This window comes from Haematobia irritans, chromosome 3 (assembly GCF_050003625.1).
Source record: "Haematobia irritans isolate KBUSLIRL chromosome 3, ASM5000362v1, whole genome shotgun sequence".
NCBI classification, from domain to species: domain Eukaryota; kingdom Metazoa; phylum Arthropoda; class Insecta; order Diptera; family Muscidae; genus Haematobia; species Haematobia irritans.
Window position 1 is genome coordinate 44,744,490 of NC_134399.1, and position 16,432 is coordinate 44,760,921.

Here is a 16,432-nt window from a genome sequence, read left to right on the forward strand (position 1 = left end):
CGACTCTAGTCTGTGGGAAGAAGCCAGTTTTGCTTTGCATTTCCATCCATGGGGATAGCTATGGTTAGGCTGATTCCATTTGAATCTGAATGAATACAGAAATTATCGCATTGCTAATATTCTTCCTTTTTGTCCTTGCAGAACCCAGCAATTACACATGTTCAACGTGCAAAACGAAATACGGATCGGCTTGGCGTTTAATCCAGCATGTTCAACATTCGCATGGAGTTAAGATCTATGTGGAGTCTTCTATACTGGGTGATGTTACGCAGTCTTTGGCAGAGAGTATGTCGGGAGTACAACAACAGCAGCAGCAAAGTTTGCAATCGAACAATATAAGCAGCAATAATTCAGGTGTCAGTGGCACTGGAAGTGGTAATAACTCCATGTGCTCTGTATCTCCTATGGTCAGCGGTAATCAACAACAGCAACAGATACAACAGCAATTACAACACCGAGCTGCAGCAGTTGCTGCTGCAGCGGCCGCAGCAGAGCAACATAAACAACAGCAACATCAGAGTAATTTAACTGCCATGCAGAATGCTCAGAATCTGGCTGCAGCAGCTGCTGCTGGCATGCGTCATCATGCTTTGCTACCTCCCCCAGATATGCATGCATCCAATCCCTTCAATTTGTTGAGAATGCCTCTGCCACCCGGTCTTGGTCAGACACAGGTTGTTCCTGGAGTCAATCCTCTTTTCTCACGTCCCCATGCTGAACATTATCGTATGGAGCAGCTTGTATCGGAGCAATTTCGTCATCATGGTCTGAATCTAGCAGCGGCAGCTGTAGCGGCTGCCAATTCGTTAGCCGCGCCACATACTCCCACGCCACAGTTCAATCAGGGTGCTACTTCAACTTCTGCCGTAGCTGTCGAACCTCGTCCACCTTCGGCCAGTAGTAGCCATCGTAGTTCCACAACGCCCGTTACGCTGCCCCTGATGCCCGGTCAACAGACTGGTACTGCAGGAGCACCGCCATCCAACCCTATTTCCATGGAGCCGCAGATGGATTTTTACTCGCAGCGATTGCGTCAGCTTGCAGGAACAACAAGTCCTGGAGCTGGAAACATTGTTAACTCGAGCTCGCCGAGTCCACGACAAAAGCAATCGCCGAATTTTGCGAGCCCATCTCCTTCGCATCAGCTTCCACCAACCCCAGTCACAAACAACACGCGCCCGCATTCACTGACTCCACCAGAAAAAAGCGACATGTTAGCCAATGAGAATGGCACACCTATTGACAGCACCCCTCGGTCTGCTTCGACTCCTCCAACTAAGCCCAGCCAAGAGGTAGCTGGAAGTGCATCTGTCTTCACATGCTCTTACTGCGATAAAAAGTTTCGTTTCGAAAATAGTCTCATTATTCATCAGCGCACGCATACTGGCGAAAAGCCATATAAGTGCACGGCTTGTGAATTTGAATGCTCCCATATTCAGAAACTTATGAAACATATGCGGGTTCATCGCAGTCCCGCCGAGGATGGAGTCAGCAATGCCGATTCTGTGGAGACCAATGACGTTGACTCTGATGGTGAACAAGATGCTGATGACAATTTAGATGAAGATATGATGGACGAAGAGGAAGAAGATATGGATGAACCTGATGAGATCGATTATGAAGCCGAGGATTTGAGTGTAAGCAATAACCGCCTGGATTCTAAGAGCGAAAGTCCCAAAGGTCTAAGCGCAACTGGGCCCACTTCCTTAGTGGGAGAGCTGATGGACAAGTTTGGTCTATCGAATATCGCACAGTACTCTGAAGCGTATAAACAAGCCCTCCAAGAATCCGGAAACTTCAAAAACATTTCCAAAGATCATGACAATAACAATTCCACCGGGTCTCCCATGAACCAAATGACTGATAAAATGAATGGCTTCCCAGCTGCTCTACGGCTACGTGAGGAATTCGCCAAAAACATGTTTCAGAAACCACCGCAACAAGATGCCAATGCACCACCCACCCAAGTTCCCATGTTCAATCCGTTCCAGAATCCCTTCGAAATATCAAAGAGAATGAAAATGGACGGAAATGACTGGTGGAATATGCAAGCTTTACACCGCAATGAGGCTCTCTTTGAGAATTTGAAACTAAAGCCGCTGGGCTTGGGATCGGCCAACTCGTTGTTGGCGCAGAACTCTCTCATGAAGAAGGAAAGCCGGCAGCGCAACGATACATGTGAATACTGTGGCAAAGTATTCAAGAACTGCTCCAATCTCACCGTTCATCGCCGCAGTCATACCGGTGAAAAGCCCTACAAATGCGAACTTTGCTCATACGCATGTGCGCAGAGCTCCAAGTTAACGCGACATATGAAGACCCACGGGCGAATGGGTAAAGATGTTTATCGGTGTCGTTTCTGTGATATGCCCTTCAGTGTACCATCGACATTGGAGAAGCACATGCGCAAATGTGTTGTCAACCAGGGTAAGGTGGCAGCGGCCAATGCTGCAAATGCCGTGGCTGCAGCCCAGGCGGCAGCGGCTGCTCAACTCCAGAACCACTTACCAAATCCTCAGCAACTATCTCCGCCAACAAATGCCTCATATCCACCTCAATTTGGCAGTCTTGGTACCGGCTCAATTTCCCTGCCTAGTAGTATAGGAGACAATGACTCGAATGCCTCCACCAGCCTGTCGTCACAACACGCCATCTCATTGAAGCACGAGGCATGACTTTATCCCAATTGGAACAACTCCACCGGTTGCTTCAACTCGCCCACTGCAGTTCTTCCACCGCCGCCACTCCAGCAGCAACAACAGGAACAAGCTAATCAACTGCTGGCTCATGCTCAGCATCAGCACCACCATCATCAGCATCCACTACCGACGGTTAACCGCATGTTATCACGTATCTTCTAAAGATAGCCCACCCGACTTGGGTTGACCCATGTAAATAATAATGTCGCATATTGTGAATACGTCTATTACCGACACCAGTAGCGGTCGCTTTCAAAAAGAATGATCCCGTCTGCGTGTTTGTAAATTCATCCATCAACCCATCAGAGCCGGACACCTCGTGCGAATGCTACCCCCTTCAACAAATGCCCTCGTCGCCACCGTCAGTATACCAAAGCAATACCTCTCAACCCCCTCCATTGTTGAGCTCCACCTCCAGCCGAAGTGGCTGAGGACTTCTACACATTCTCCACACCCTCCCCACCATTTATGTTGTAGTTTCGTCTTCATTCCTCCAGCTCCACACAACCACCTTTTTTCCTACCTAATATCTCCCTCTCTCTCTCTCTTAAACAAAAAATTTAGCTAATCTTACTCCAGTGTAATCCAGTGAAATCGAATTAAGTAGTGATTGTAATTGTATCATACAAGACTAATGAAAAAAAAAACAAAAAACTAAGAAACCCTATAAACCCTAGACAATTATGAATATTTTAGAAAAAAAAAAATAAGAAGAGACAATTGTGCTGCCGGTTTAGAACGGCAGCGCTTGGTATCCATCACCTGCAGGACAAATCAAATCGTTCAGTCCAATCCTAACTTTTCCACCACTTACTTTAAATCTATTCCCTTCTCCAAAAGACTGACATCTGTTTGTTTGCTTTTGGCAGATCTTGTTTCGTTTTTGTGATCCTCGTTATTATCGTTCGTTACCTTGTGTTGTTTATTAAGTGACTAATTAATTAATTGATTTATTTATATATATGTTTTATACTATGTTTGAGACACGATTTTTAAGTTTTTACTAGGAAGTCAAATAGGCCGGAGGAGGCCAGCAAAATTAGGAAACAGAAGTTATTGCTCGGTAGGCACACAAGCATAGTTCGTGACAAGAAATCACTCCTACTGGTCACTCTTGGGAATTCGATTCTCCTTAGAATAACCACTATTGATTGATTTCTTGGTCTGTGTCCTAACACCACCCCCCGTCCCTTAACCCTTCCATGTCTCCCCCAGGGCCCCCCCTTCCCAAACTAAACTAAGCCTTTTGTAAATTATTATTCTTTGCCTTTTTAGTTCTTAATTAATATTATTATTGTCATTATTATTATTAATTCTATTAAATTATATAACTATCTATGCTAATACATGTAGAGATGTACAAAGGAAACCGGAAGACATCACATCTATCAACTCTTGTATACACAATTATATTGTACTGTAATAATTAAATGATTTTAGAATAAAACAAAATGAATGAAAGAAAAAATCTAAACTTCCAATGAATTTCTTCGTTTACCTCACTTACTTACGTTTTTCAACATTACCATTCTTGGCCATTTGACCACCAACACCAGATACTACAGTAGGTAATGATCTCTTGACTTCCAGTGAAAGTGCCGTTCTAGCCACAACACCATCAAATCCTGCATTTTGTAAATATTTAGTCTCATGCTTAACGAAAAGGATCTGGCCACGGAATTTGGTACTCACTCACCACTTATTGTACGAGAGTCTGTCTGCATTGAAAAATGCATCACACTATCACACGCACACACACACACTACACCAACATATTCAAAAGACAATTGATAGCGCTGCGTTTTTTATCAGACGCTGAAATCAAAACTAAGAGAATCATCAATAATTAGATCTAAACTTTTTGTGCAAATATACATGTATGTATGTATGTATTATTTATTCAATTATAAGTAGTAAATTAAGAGTTTCTTATTACAAGCCGGAAACGGAAACAAAACAAGACAACAACAAAAATGCAACTAAAACAAAAGCAAAAATCAGAACGTATGTATGTGTTGAAATTTCATATAAAAACAAAAAAAAAACAACAAAATAAAAGACAAATGAAAAGAACAATAGATAATATTGAAATTACAAGATGTGTTTTATTTGAATGCCATATAGGGTAGCTGATATGTAATGCAACATTATTCATTCCGATTGTAGTATATGGAAATATCAACTTGTAAGCCAACACACTATCAATGGGGCTACATAGCTGTTATTGTCATCGACAGGCATCGCTATATCCTTCAACATAGTTTTCGGTGCCCACGAGCCGATGTAAAGGAACTTTATGTGACAGAAACATATCTTTAGTTGGCCACCGTGGAGCAATGGTTGGCATGCTCGTCTTACAAACAAAGGGTTACATACAAACGTTCAATCCCTGCTTAGAGCGAATATATATTTTTACATATATTTCAAAAATGTTCGGAAGATTCCCAAAAAATATTACACATTATGCACTACACACAAAGAAAATTTCATTAAAAGTCAACCAACGAAAAATTATCATTGATATAACGAAACATTTGCATTAATACAATGAAACTATTCGTTAATAGTACGAAACGTGACGATGGTTGACAGAAAATTCGTTATAATAACGAAACATTTCGTTGTATTAACGAATTTGTTTCGTTGGCTGACTTTTAACGACACATTTCGTTAATATAACGAAACTTTTTCTATTAGTGTACTATATTAAATTTTTACTATGAAACTTCAAAATGTTTCAAGCACAGAAAAGAACAGTGCTTCGCATAAACACAGTCCATTTTGTTTATATCAATCACTGTTAGACCAAAAATTATTTGTTTTTATTGCAAAACTAAAAAATTTGTAACAACAAAAGTTTAAAATTTTCGAAAAAAATTCAAAAAAAGATTTTTTATTTTTTCTTGGCTTATATGTATCTAACTCCGACTTACTAGGTTGTAACCCAATTACTCTTTTTAATATCCAAACCAAAGACTTTTATTTTACCAAGATCGATTGTTCTTCCTGTTAGATAAAGATTAAAGACACTACACTTTAGAAGATGGGAAATTGGCTTGCGTCATACCAAATGTTGCTTTGACGGCGCACAGTGGTTCCAAATCGTTTTTTTTGTTTTTTTTTTTTTTGAAATAATTCTGCAACTTTTGAACGGATAAAGACAACAACATAATTTTTTCTTTGTGTGACAGCTGAGGTGTTTTTGTCTAAGGTTGTGCAAGTTTGTGAGTCCCTAGTGGGTCCACGGGCTGACCTGTAGGCGTTGAAAGTTGGTCACCTCGGGGGTATAAATTTTTGTTTTAGCTGTCAAATCCGCAATTGTGAACCGATTTCGATGAGTTTTTCTTTGCTAGATAGAACTTGTAAACCCCTTCAAAAAATGACGAATATATTTAATAGTTTGCAAGATATAGGCCCCACAATATATTTTTTGTAAAATTTTAACAAAGTGGGACCAGTATTTTGAACCTACAGGATCCGTTTTTGGGCTGATCATTGTTTTCTTTTATTTCCACCAAATTTTGCACACCTGACTGTACTACTAATAAGACTCCTCGTGCAAAATTTCAAACAAATCTAAGTAAAACTCTGGCTTCTGGTCCAATGTTACTGCATTATGGACTAGAGGTGTGCACGTGACACGAAATTGTTTGATTCGTGCGTGAGTCAAACCACGCACGAATCAAACCAAAATGTCGTGCGTGAGCGTGATTTACGAAAATAATATCTTCTTGAGTGTGCGTGAGTAACGAATTACACTCACGAAAATATTCCTGCTCACCAACATAAAACGCTTAAGAGTTAAATTCAATTACAATTCTAGTGACACCTGGGATGTTAAGAGTTTAATAACAGTCTCGATTTTAATAATGCTCATGTTTTCAGACACTTCGGTAAAGTAAATTAATCATAAAATTATTCGTGAGTCACGGTATTTTTCGTGAGTCACGACGTTTTCGTGCGTGAGTGTGCGTGAGTACAAATCTTCTTTTCGTGAGTGTGCGTTATTACAAATCTTCTTTTCGTGAGTGTGCGTGATTCCTACCAAAAAATATCGTGCGTGAGTATGATTCAGTCGTGAGTGTGCGTGAGTGTAAGTAAACTATTACTCACGTGCACACCTCTATTATGGACTCAGAAGCCAGAGTTTTACTTAGATTTGCTTGAAATTTTGCACGAGGTACAGTCAAGTGTGCAAAATTTGGTGGAAATCTGTTCAGATTTAGATAGCTATATATATATATATATATATATATATATATATATATATATATATATATATATATATATATATATATATATATATATATATATATATATATATATATATATATATATATATATATATATATATATATATATATATATATATATATATATATATATATATATATTTCGCTGTAAGGGAGTGTATTTGGAAGAAAAGTATATACTTTTTGTGACAAACGTTTATTCTTTTACAGGATTTCATAAAGACAAACTAAAAACATTGTTTTCTTGCTAATTGCATTTTCCCTTACATCTTTCTCACATCCACGAGGTTTTTAGTTCTTAACACCTTTTCCTGTAATACAAACAATGTAGAAGAAATTATACGATTTTATAAATTTTTAAATTTTTTTTACCTTTTTTTTACCTTACCGCGGACCATGCACTTTGTAAGCCAACACACTAACCACTGAGCTATGTACCTGTTATGGTCATCAATAGATAAATATCCATATAAGTTATATTTATATAGCATAGCTTGCGGCGCCCACGAACCAAATAAACAAAGTTTATTTAACATAAACAAACATTTAGTTTGGCACCGTGGAGCAGTGGTAGCTACGTCCGACTTGCATGCCAAGGGTCGTGGGTTCGATCCCTGCTTCGACCAAAGTTTTTTTATTTTTGTTTTTTTTTTTTTTTTAACATATATTCCAGATATGTTCGGAAGATTCCGAAAAAATGTTCAACATTACATTGTAGTATATTAAATTTTGAACTGTAAAATGTGTCTTATTAAAGACCTAAAGTCAGAAAAGAACAGTGTTTGATATAAACGAAATGGACTGTGTTGTTGTTTCAAAAATAACTTTTTTTTTCTTTGCGTGTAGCGACGAATGCCAAATTTGGTTGAAATCGGTTCAGACTTAGATATAGCCCCCATATATATCTTACGGCCGATTTGTACTTATATGGCTCCAGAAGCCAGGATTTTTCTCTGATTTACTTCAAATTTTGCACAAGGAGTATATTTGATATTATTGTCAAGTGTGCCAAGGTGTATTTAAATCGGTTCAGATAAACGCACTATTTCACCCGCGTCGGCGAGGTTTAATGCAAGATTTGTTTTACTAAGCAAAGACCTACGTATAATATACCGTTGGAGAGGTATTTTAGGGGGCTGTTATGGAGAAAAACAACGATAATTAACGTTTTTAGGGCAAGGAACCATTTTTTTAAGTTTTTTTTTTTTGGGAATTACTAATATGAATTGAAATCTATATGTCGTTTGAACTAATTATTATATCATTATGATTTTTATTGAGTTTTGCAGGGAAAATTGTGTTAAGAAATATTGCTGAATATACTATTCCCAAAATTCGTATCAAAAATTCCCAAAATGCCCAAAGTGATTTGAAAGGTTTTGCAAGTTCTATCCAGCAAAGAAAATTATCGAAATCGGTTCACAATTGCGGATTTGACAGCTGAAACAAAATTTGATACCCCAGAGGTGACCAATTTTCAACGCCTACAGGTCAGCCCGTGGGGACTCACAAACATAGAGAAAAGCACCTCAGCTGTCAAACAAAGAAAAAATTATGTTGATATCTTTATTCGTTCAAAAGTTGCAGAACTATTTCCAAGAAAAGCGATTTGGAACCACTGTGCGACGCTAAGTCTATACATTTTTGTAATTTTTTATTTGCATTTGATATATGAAAAACTTAATTTTTTGAATTGAACATGGTTAAATTTTGAGCAATAAATTAAAAATTATATTTTCTCGTTTGTTCCAAGATATTTCTAATTATTTCTTTTAATTTGCATTTTAATGTGTAGAACCAAACGCGTAAACGACATGTGGAGACATAGCGCCGTCAATGGTTTGATGTTCTGACAGTCAATTTCCCATCTTCTAAAGTGTATTGTCTTTGGTACAAATAAAGCAAAATATTTCATTATTTCTTTAAATTTTTAAATTTTACTACAAATGCGGCCACCTTGAACTCCATATGGCACTAAAGACATGCAATTTTAAACTTCAATTTTTTCCTTCAAACTACAAAATTTTATTTAACAAATGAAAAAAAATTACTTGTGTTTAAAAATTTTTCTTGAATTTATCGAAAAATATTTACTTATTTTTGTGGTATCGTCGTGATGTCAGCGTTTGTAATACTTTTTCATTAAAATTTTCTAAAAATAATAAAAATTTTCTAAAATCAACCAAAGTTGTTCTTCCTGGTGGGTTCACTGTTTTTTCAGTGTATTCAAAAATATCAGGGTTTAAACATTAAGTTCATAAACAATTGAAAACCCGTTATGTTGTATACATATAAAAAAAACATCGCCACTTCGACAATTGCGTTATATATGCAATAACAATCAGAATTTGACGAATTTTCGGGAAGAATTTCAGAAATAAATGTTGCGATGTCATCATCGTTGGCAATAAAGTTGGCAAAAAATCGACGACATAAATCGAATGGCGACATAAATCGAAGGGGGGTGGAACAAAAAATTTGACAACGTAAATCGAGGGATTGCTGTATTCGCTTTTTGCAGCCTTTTTCTTCATGAGCTATCAAAGTCCTTTAAAAACGTATTAACGACAACATACATTCCCAAATTCAGACTCTCTTATTTTTGATCGCTAAACACTTTGTAGCTTTGTAAGATGCAAAAAGTCAAAAAATTTAAAGACGATTTCATTAATTTTGAAGAATTTTTCTTACATATAAAGATACCCAGTTTTAAGTGGAATCACTTAACTATAAGGACAAAATAACTTTATTAAAAACTTTATCGACTTTGGACAAGGAAAAACCTTTACATCAGAGAAATGCGTCTTCTATGCTAAGCAAAAATCGCATTAGTATCCCAGCAAAAAAGCGTCGCCAAAACAGTAGTGAAAATGTTATTTTTGGATCCGGAAGTGGTGCCAAATTGACGCAGAAGCGATGAATTTAACATGGTTGTAGGACGGATGTCCACCATTTCAACAGCCACTGCACTGAATTTGCATCACTTCTTAAGGTGTGAGGTGAATTCAGTGTTTTGTACGTGAATTAAGAAATTTTGTAATATTTTGACAAATAAATAATTTTAAATTTTTTTATGATTTTTCATGCATTATATCGCTTGTCTGGAACGTTTGTCATCAAATATTTTCAAAAATTCGCAATTTTTCAAGAAAGGATTTAAATTTTTTTTCGGTTAAATTTAAATAATTTGTACCATTTTATTAATTCTTAGTATGTTTTTAACCTATTTTAAACAAAACCAAAAATAAAGTTCGCATTAAAAATATGAAACCAGCGGGTTATAAAAAAATTGTCTCAAATGAACTTCCTGTGCAGTTAAAATAAAGGACATCTTTGGGAGGGCATTTTTGAAGTTCTTTTAAAGTTGTGCCTTGAGAAGACATCCACATTTTTTTGCTGGGATATTAAGCACATGAAATATTTGGCCTAACGACAACATTTTTTGTGTGGTGTAGGATGAGACTGTGCTAACCATTGCATTGTAGGACCAATGAACAAACTCTGCGGCAAAAAGTCAGTTTTTTTATAGTGGAAATTCATGAAACGTGTAGCAATTCGTTGATTTTAAAACAATCTGGCAAAGTTGACACTTTTCACTTTGTTTACTTTGTCCTCCCAAAGATGTTCTTTATTTTAACTACACAGGAAGTTCTTTCAATTCAATTTTTTATAATTCGCTTTTTTTATATTTTGAATGGGTAATTTATTTTTTTGTTTCAAATATGTCAAAAACATATTAGGAATTTATAAATTTATAAAGGTGTTCAGAATTCATTAAATATCATAAAAAAATTATACAAATTGTTTATTTGGAAAAATATGACAGAATATTCTAATTCAAATCTAATACACAGAATGCGGATCGCACTTGAAGAAGTTATGCAAATTCAGTGCAACGGGTGTTGAAATGGTGGACAGCCGCCCTATGACAAGCCCATGTTAAATTCCTCGCTTATGTTCCAATTTTGCATCACTTTCGGATCTAAAAAGAACATGTTCACTACTTTTTTGGCGACGATTTTTTTTTGGTATTAACACCCAGCAAAAAAAACTTATAAAAAAGTAGTTTGGAACACCACATTGTGATCCGGAAGTAGTGCAAACTTGGATGAATTTTACATGGGCTTGCCATAGGATGGAGGTACTCCAATTTTGGATCCTTTGCATTGCTTTAAAAGTTCTGCCTTGGAAGTTCATTTGGATGAATAAATTTAAAAAACTAAACAATTTTTTTCCCCAATTTCACTTTTTATTTTTATCAAATTGAAAAACTTCTTCGCTTCCAGGGCTGAACCTGGGTCTGTTGGCACCATAACAGAACGCCTTAGCACACCCAGCCAAAAACGCCATTGAACACGGTGCATCAAAGCGTCTATTGAAATGGTTGTGATATGAACATAATATGACACCACGGTCTGACATTCTAACTATTTACTGAGATGTTCTTTTTTATTACGAATGAAAAATTAAAGCAAAAAATCAAAAAAAAAATAAAAATTTTTCGAAAAAATATTTTTTATGTTATGTTATACTTCGTTTTTATTTTATTCTTTTCGGCATATATTTTTTCAACAAAAATTTAAAAATTATCGTAATTTGCAAAACCTTCTCAAAAGAACTTCCATGGATGTGAAAAAGTCAAACGGCGTAGATTCAAATCCCAGCGGGAAAGATTTTTTATTAATTTTCTATTCTCTTTTGAAAAATTTATTCTAATTCCGTACTTTCTAAGACTTGTCCAAAATGACTGCATCGGAAGTGGAAAAAACTCGATTGGGGTTCCCGGAATGCGCTTTAAACGAAATATTTGTGGACTTGTCCAAAGGAACTGCATCGGAAGTGGAAAAAATTAATGGGGATTCCGGGATGCGCTTTTCGGCATATATTTTTGTATAAATATATTTTTTCAACAAAACTTTAAAAATTATCGTAATTTGCAAAACCTTCTCAAAAGAACTTCCATGGATGTAAAAACGGCATAGGTTCAAATCCCAGCGGGAATGAATTATTTTATTATTTTTTTTTTGTCTTTTTTTGTTAATTTTCTATTCTTTTTTGAGAAATTTAATTGTTCAAAGCTTTAATTTTCACTCAAAACGGCCTAATTCCGTACTATGATAGGAGTTCCCGGAATGCGCTTTAAAAGAAATATTTGTGGACTTGTCCAAAAGAACTGCATCGGAAGTAGAAAAAATTGATGGGGATTCAGGGATGCACTTTAAAATAAATGTTTGTGGAACTATTTCCAATTTTTTTGATGGGCGATTAGAGTGAGCGTATCAGTAGACGGACCGATCTGAAACTTTCTAGGAGCACTTCTGACGTTATACAAAAACAAATATCTCCAAGATATTTCCATTAAAAAGTTGATTGAAGCTTTTAATCAAACTAAAATCATAAAGTCAATGATTTAAATTTTTTAATTAAAAAATAATTGATATAATTAACATTTTAATTAAACTCGGAAGACTAAGTCAGTTAAAAAAATTATGAAATTTTGGTAGAATTTATTTGAAACAATAAATTCTTTAATTAAACTAAGAAATAAAAGTCAGTTAAGAAAGTGTCTGAAAGTAGTAACGTTTTTAATTAAACTAAATGAAATGAGATTTGTAATCAACATCAATTAAATTGTTAATTGAATCATTTAAAAAATTATTAAAATTTGCTAATGGAATCAATTAATTTTATAATCAAGTACTTTTTTTACATGCCTAATTAAAACTGTGAGTGATACTATCATTTTTGTGATTGAGAACATTTCAATTAAAAAAATTAATTGGATCAATTAATTTCGTGATTGAATCAAAATTGTTTTTTCTGCATGTGTTCCAACTTTGAAACCTATAAGTGCATTTTTGTTTCGATCATACTCCTAAGGCTATCTTTAATTTTTTTAAGTTGAATTTGTCTAAACTAAAAAACTCCCATATCCCGGCAATGGAGAAAGTCCTTAGTACGAACAGACAGAAAGGCGAGTTGCCCACAACAAGGTAAGTTAAGTATGACTAGGTAAAATCATTGGTTGATCTTGCATATTGGTTAGAAAGTAATAGAAATACTTATTCACCCACGATATCTACGGTTAAGACTCAAGTTATAGCGGACACTCACTAAGTAAAAATCTAAGAAATTGACTAAAATGTTCAGCGTGATAAAATGTGTAACCTTGATTTTATTTATTTATGAGTGAAAGTGATTTTCAAAAAAAAAAACAAGTATATACGGCCGTAAGTTCGGCCAGGCCGAAGCTTATGTACCCTCCATCATGGATTGCGTAGAAACTTCTTCTAAACACTGCCATCGAATTACTTAAGTTGCGGTAACGCTTACCGATGGCAAGGTATCTTAAAACCTCCTAACACCATCTTCTAAATTGTATGTAAGTCCATACGTGGTATATATTAAATCAAAAAAGATCGATCCAATACGTATATAATTCAGTTTGACAAAGTAGACATACAATTTTCACAAAATTTTCTACAGAAATACAATTTTAACAAAATTTTCTATAGAAATAAAATTTTCACAAAATTTTCTATAGAAATAAAAATTTTGACAAAATTTTCTATAGAAAGAAAATTTTGACAAATATTTCTACAGAAATAAAATTTGAACAAAATTTTCTATAGAAATAAAATTTTGACAATGATGAACATTTTATTATGAACCGAATAAAATTTTAACAAAATTTTCTCTAGAAATAAAATTTTGACAAAATTTTCTATAGAAATAAAATTTTGGTAGATTATTTTTGGCTCTAGTGGCAACCATGATTATGAACCGATATGGACCAATTTTTGTGTGATTGGACCAATTTTGGTATGGTTGTTAGGCGACCATATACTAACACCACGTTCCTAATTTGAACCGGATCGGATGAATTTTGCTCCTCCAAGAGGCTCCGGAGGTCAAATCTGGAGAACGTTTTATATGGGGGCTATATATAATTATGGACCGATATGGACCAATTCAGGCACGGTTGTTAAAGATCATATACTAACACCATGTTCCAAATTACAACCGGATTGGATGAAATTTGCTTCTCTTGGAGACTTCGCAAGCCAAATCTGGGGATCGGTTTATATGGGGGCTATATATAATTATGGACCGATATGGACCAATTTTTGCATGGTTGTTAGAGACCATATACCAACATCATGTACCAAATTTCAGCCGGATCGGATGAAATTTTCTTCTCTTTGAGGCTCCGCAAGCCAAATCTGGGGATCGGTTTATATGGGGGCTATATATAATTATGGACCGATGTGAACCAATTTTTGCACGGTTGTTAGAGACCATACACCAACATCATGTACCAAATTTCAGCCGGATCGGATGAAATTTGCTTCTCTTTTAGGCTCCGCAAGCCAAATCTGGGGATCGGTTTATATGGGGGCTATATATAATTATAGACCGATGTGAACCAATTTTTGCGTGGTTGTTAGAGACCATATACCAACACCATATACCAAATTTCAGCCGGATCGGATGAAATATGCTTCTGTTAGAGGCTCCACAAGCCAAATCTGAGGGTCCCTTTATATGGGGGCTATACGTAAAAGTGAACCGATATGGCCCATTTTCAATACCAACTGACCTACATCGATAACAACTACTTGTGCCAAGTTTCAAGTTTCGTTCGGAAGTTAGCGTGATTTCAGCAGACGGGCGGACGGACGGACGGACGTGCTTAGATCGACTCAGAATTTCACCACGACCCAGAATATATATACTTTATGGGGTCTTAGAGCAATATTTCGATGTGTTACAAACGGAATGACAAAGTTAATATACCCCCATCCTATGGTGGAGGGTATAAAAAAAAAACATTTTATTCTTGAGAAGTATTATTTTTGTGATTTACGAGGGCGGTTCGGAAACTTATTAGCCTATAAATGAAAGAGAATAGTTAGTTTTTCAAAAATATTTTTATTTTTCAATATAATCTCCTGAAACTTCAATACACTTAGTCCAACGATTTTCTAGCAATTCTATCCCTTGATTAAAATAGTTTTCCTCAAGGTCTTCAAATTCTGTAATTGCATCTTCATTTGAGGTAAAACGCTCGCCAGCAAGGATTTTTTTTAGATTTGGGAACAAGTCACTGGGGGCTAAATCAGGAGAATAAGGTGGGTGGTCAAGCAACTCGTACTTTAATTCGTTGATTTTAGCCATTGTTAAAACACACTTGTGCGCTGGTGCGTTGTATTGATGAAAAATTATTATTTTTTTGTGATGTAAGCCAGGACGTTTTTCTCGAATTTGTACATTTAATTGATCCAAAAGGTTGCAATAGTACTCCGAATTTATTGTTTTGCCCTTTTGCAGATAGTCAATCAATAAAATACCTTTGAAGTCCCAAACAACCGTTGCCATAGCCTTACCAGCCGATTGAATTGTTTTTGCCTTCTTTGGGGCACTTCCTCCAAGTTCAGTCCATTGTTTGGATTGTTCTGCAAAATTAAATGGACTCGATCATTTGAGATGCCCATGATATTAGCAATTTCACGCACTTTTATTCGTCGATCATTTAATACCATATCGTGCACTTTGGCTACAATTTCTGTTGCTGATTTTGGACGTCCACAACGTGGATCATCTTTAATGCTTGTACGACCACGTTTAAATTCAGCAACCCAATTTTTTAGTGTTGCATATGAAGGAGCACTTTCACCGAACACATTCACTATATCATTATGAATTTCTTGTCCCGATTTTTCCATTGTAAAAAAATTTCGGATGCGTCTTTTTTGAACACCTGTTTCTATATGAAGGAGTTGCCAGATCGAAACAAAATTTAACAAGTGTTCATAACAGAAATGGAAGTTTCCAAAACACTTAACTTTTTTCTGTTTATACCGCACTTTTTGTGCTAGGCTAAGAAGTTTCCGAACTGCCCACGTACGTTTATGCACGGCATTTGCTTCTATGACAACGCTCATGGTTAGGTTAAGTTAAGTGGCAGTCCGATAAATCAAGCTCACTTAGACTATTCAGTCCATTGTGATACCACATTGGTGAACTTCTCTCTTATCACTGAGTGCTGCCCGATTCCATGTTAAGCTCAATGACAAGGAACCTACTTTTTATAGCCGATCCGAATGTAGTTCCACATTGCAGTGAAACCACTCAGAGAAGCTTTGAAACCCTCAGAAATGTCACCAGCATTATTGAAGTGGGATAATTCACCGCTGAAAAACTTTTTGGCGTTCGGACCCAAAAATTTTGACCTTCCCTTAAGGATTTTGGTATTCATTCCGAGCCAAAGATGCGGCTTCTTTAAAATAAAGAAATTTTTTAGAGACCTATCTGGCTTTAAATCTAAAACCAATAAAATTAAAATTACGATAAAGATCTTATTTATAAAATTTTCATTCTCTTTTCGCGTTAATAAAGGTACTCACGTACAAACAAATGTCAGTCTAAAAATCAAAATTATAACGGATACTTCAAAGTACAAAATGTTTTCTTAATGCC

General features: G+C 35.8%; 1 protein-coding gene across 2 annotated transcripts in view; it reads left to right on the top strand.

Annotated features, from left to right (window-relative positions):
• Cph (BCL11 transcription factor chronophage) overlaps positions 1-4,775 on the top strand; it is a 79,234-nt gene extending 74,459 nt beyond the window's left edge. For both annotated transcript variants that reach the window (XM_075299589.1, XM_075299590.1), the window contains exon 5: positions 142-4,775. In XM_075299589.1, the coding sequence (XP_075155704.1) occupies positions 142-2,675 (2,534 nt within the window). In that variant the 3' untranslated portion in view covers positions 2,676-4,775. The remainder of the gene's footprint in view (positions 1-141) is intronic.
• The last annotated feature ends 11,657 nt before the right edge of the window (positions 4,776-16,432 follow it).